At 50.3% G+C, this 3657-nt stretch overlaps 1 protein-coding gene across 1 annotated transcript; it reads left to right on the plus strand.

Moving 5' to 3' along the window:
* Positions 1-218: 218 nt before the first annotated feature.
* Positions 219-3242, plus strand: Ccn2 (cellular communication network factor 2). The gene is made up of 5 exons (XM_027402916.2): positions 219-352; positions 440-659; positions 911-1162; positions 1296-1507; positions 1883-3242. Exons 1-5 carry the CDS (start codon positions 287-289, stop codon positions 2177-2179), a joined length of 1047 nt encoding a protein of 348 aa, XP_027258717.1. The 5' UTR covers positions 219-286; the 3' UTR covers positions 2180-3242.
* Positions 3243-3657: the final 415 nt, after the last annotated feature.

The following is a 3657-nucleotide window of genomic DNA, read 5'->3' on the forward strand; positions in this document are numbered from 1 at the left end:
TCTTTGGCGAGCCGGCCGCCGGGAGAGTATAAAAGCCAGAACTGCCCGCCCAGCCTCACACAACTCTTCCCTCCAAGAAGAGGCAGCCAGAGCCACTCCAGCTCCAGCTCCGACCCCAGGAGACCGACCTCCTCCAGACGGCAGCCGCCCCAGCCGACAGCTCCAGACGCCACCGCCTGGAGCGTCCAGACACCAACCTCCGCCCAGAGTCCGTGTCCAGGCTCCGGCCGCGCCCCTCCTCGCCTCTGCACCCCGCTGCTGTGCGTCCTCCCGTCGCGCCCCGACCATGATCGCCTCCGTCGCGGGTCCCCTCCGCCACGCTTTGGTGCTCCTCCTCGTCCTCTGCAGCCGGGTAAGCTTCTGGAATGACGGAAGGAACGGAGGGAGGGCAGAGCGAGCTGTGATCGCAGACTGACCGCCCTCCTCTCCCTCTCCACAGCCCGCCACCGGCCAGGACTGCAGCGCGCAGTGCCAGTGCACCGAGCCGGCGCAGCGCTGCCCCGCCGGTGTGAGCCTGGTGCTGGACGGATGCGGTTGCTGCCGCGTCTGCGCCAAGCAGCTGGGAGAACTGTGCACGGAGCGTGACCCCTGCGACCCACACAAGGGCCTCTACTGCGACTTCGGCTCCCCGGCCAATCGCAAGATCGGCGTGTGCACAGGTAAGAGCCGCAGCCCCTAGTCTCAGCCCCCTGGCCAGAGAAAGAGATCCCTTTTGGTGTTGGACTGCAACTTCTGTCAAGCTCAGCAGCATTCCCTCTAGAAAAGGGAATTGCTCAACTAACTCCTTTTCTGCATCTGCGCCCTGCAGTTCTGACCCTAGCTTACTACCTTGACATGCACAGTGTCACCGCTGTTCTGATCTCTGCGACCCCCTGTCTGACATCTACATCTTTCTCTTGCTCTCCTGCAGCCAAAGATGGTGCACCCTGTGTCTTTGGTGGGTCGGTGTACCGCAGCGGCGAGTCCTTCCAAAGCAGCTGCAAATACCAATGCACTTGCCTCGACGGAGCTGTGGGCTGCGTGCCGCTGTGCAGCATGGACGTCCGCCTGCCCAGCCCTGACTGCCCCTTCCCGAGAAGGGTTAAGCTGCCAGGGAAATGTTGTGAGGAGTGGGTGTGTGATGAGCCCAAGGATCGCACCGTGGTTGGCCCTGCCCTGGCTGGTGAGTTCTCTCTCTCCAAGTTACTGTTACTCATTCTCCCCCACCTCAGGGCTAAGGAACAAGAACACCAAGCAAAGGGGAAAATGTCCTAGCTGGGTGTTTTACCTTGTGTTTGTGTGTTCTGCTCTCACAGCCTACCGCCTGGAAGACACGTTTGGCCCAGACCCAACTATGATGAGAGCCAACTGCCTGGTCCAGACCACAGAGTGGAGCGCCTGTTCCAAGACCTGTGGCATGGGCATCTCCACCCGGGTTAGCAACGACAATGCCTTCTGCAGACTGGAGAAGCAGAGTCGCCTCTGCATGGTCAGGCCCTGCGAAGTTGACCTGGAAGAGAACATTAAGGTACACATTCTGCCCCTAGTCACTCATTCTCACAGAATGCCAGTGAAGAGAAGCAAAGTTAGGTGTCTCGCCACCCTTGTTATTATAGGCCTGTTATCTCCAAAAATATCTAAGCATGGAGCTGGCTGACTGGAATGAGAGATTGTGTAATAGCAGCCACTAGTTTTCCACTACAAAATTCTCCATGGTGTTAGTTAATTCAAGACACTCCAAAAGAGGCTATGGCTATTTTTGGAAAACAGGCGAATGAAAGTCCCAGTCTCTCCACTCGGAATATAAACACAAGTCGGATGACATAGGGTAGACTACAGAGAGAGGGTGGAGGAAGGCCACTCCCCTTGGAGTAATTGCTGTTTCTCTTCTTGTCTTCCTTAGAAGGGCAAGAAGTGCATCCGTACCCCTAAAATTTCCAAGCCTGTCAAGTTTGAGCTTTCTGGCTGCACCAGTGTGAAGACCTACCGGGCTAAGTTCTGTGGGGTATGCACGGATGGCCGATGCTGCACACCACACAGAACCACCACCCTGCCAGTGGAGTTCAAATGTCCTGACGGCGACATTATGAAAAAGAACATGATGTTCATCAAGACCTGTGCCTGCCATTACAACTGTCCTGGGGACAATGACATCTTTGAGTCCCTGTACTACAGGAAGATGTATGGAGACATGGCATAAAGCCAGGGAGTAAGGGCCATGAACTTGTTAGACTATAACTTGAACTGAGTTCCATCTCATTTTCCTGTAAAAACCATTACAGTAGCACATTAATTTAAATCTGTGTTTCTAACTGCTGGGGGAGAAAACTTCCCACCAAAGTGAGAACGTTACACCATTGTCATACAAATAGTCTCCCAGTCTCAGACACTGGTTTGAGGACAGTTCAGACTTGACAGTTGGACTTCATTAGCGCACAGCGCCAGAATGTATACCCAGGTGTGTCTCTGAGAGCAGTGGAGACACCCAGAGAAAGGCTGGTACTATCTGAGGCCATCTTAGAAGCAGCAATGTGCCTGCTGTTTGGAGTGTGATTGGGGAGGAGAACTATAGCATGCTTGCAAACAGTCCTGCCCTAGTAACAGCTGGACTGTGTATCCTCCTAGATGAGGCTGAGTCCCGCTGTTCTTGAACTGAGAATAGTGGATTCAGCTCTGACATTCTAATTCGAATGACAGTGGTCAGGAGTTGGAATCCTGTCTATTAGACTGGACAGCTTGTGGCAAGTGAATTTGCCTGTAACAAGCCAGATTTTTTTTTATTGATATTGTAAATATTGTGGATATATATATAAATATATATATATATTTGTACAGTTATCTAAGTTAATTTAAAGTTGTTTGTGCCTATTGTTTTTGTTTTAAATGCTTTGGATATTTTAAAGTGATAGCCTCAAATTCTGAACACCATGGGTAGGACATAAAGCTTGTCTGTGATTCAAAGCGAAGGACATGCTGAGTGGAGATTGTAGTCTATCAGAACAGAAGGTATACTGCTGGTGAAGTGATACTTGGAGGTCAGAGTTCTGGTAGGGAATGTGGCAACCTCACTGTCAGTGAACAAACAAACGGCCTTTATTAAGAAGTGGCTGGCTCGGGGTAGCTGGTCAGATTTCCATGTGGAAGTGTTTGCTTCATCTTTGACTATGACTGTTTTTTGGGCAGTTTATTTGTTGAGAGTGTGACCAAAAGTTACATGTTTGCACCTTTCTAGTTGAAAATAAAGTATATATTTTTTATATGAAGGGCTTGACTGTTCATTCTTGAAAACATTTCTTGAATCTTCCTGAGTGTAAGTGGAAGATACAATCATATTTTTCTTAAGGTAATTCACTTAGGCGTTTACAATCACCTTGGGATGTAAGAACAACATGAATAACTAGGATTTTGCATGGGCACCCTTTGCACTGAACCAGTGTCGTAGAATTACAGATATGCACATCGTGTTGCATGTGCAGGCATTTGTAGTTGTCTATGAAGTGCTCACGGAGCATTTAAACTCATTTGTCTGCAGATGACTCCAGCCTCCCCTAACCCCTGTGATATTCTACCAAGTCCCTTCTACACCGGTACCTCTGGACTTCGGAGTTAATTTCTAATCTTCCACATCACGAATTAGTCTGCGCCTTGCATGGGTGAAATATTAGCTTGTGTGTTTGA

Source organism: Cricetulus griseus, chromosome 2, assembly GCF_003668045.3.
Source record: "Cricetulus griseus strain 17A/GY chromosome 2, alternate assembly CriGri-PICRH-1.0, whole genome shotgun sequence".
Classification (NCBI taxonomy): Eukaryota; Metazoa; Chordata; class Mammalia; order Rodentia; family Cricetidae; genus Cricetulus; species Cricetulus griseus.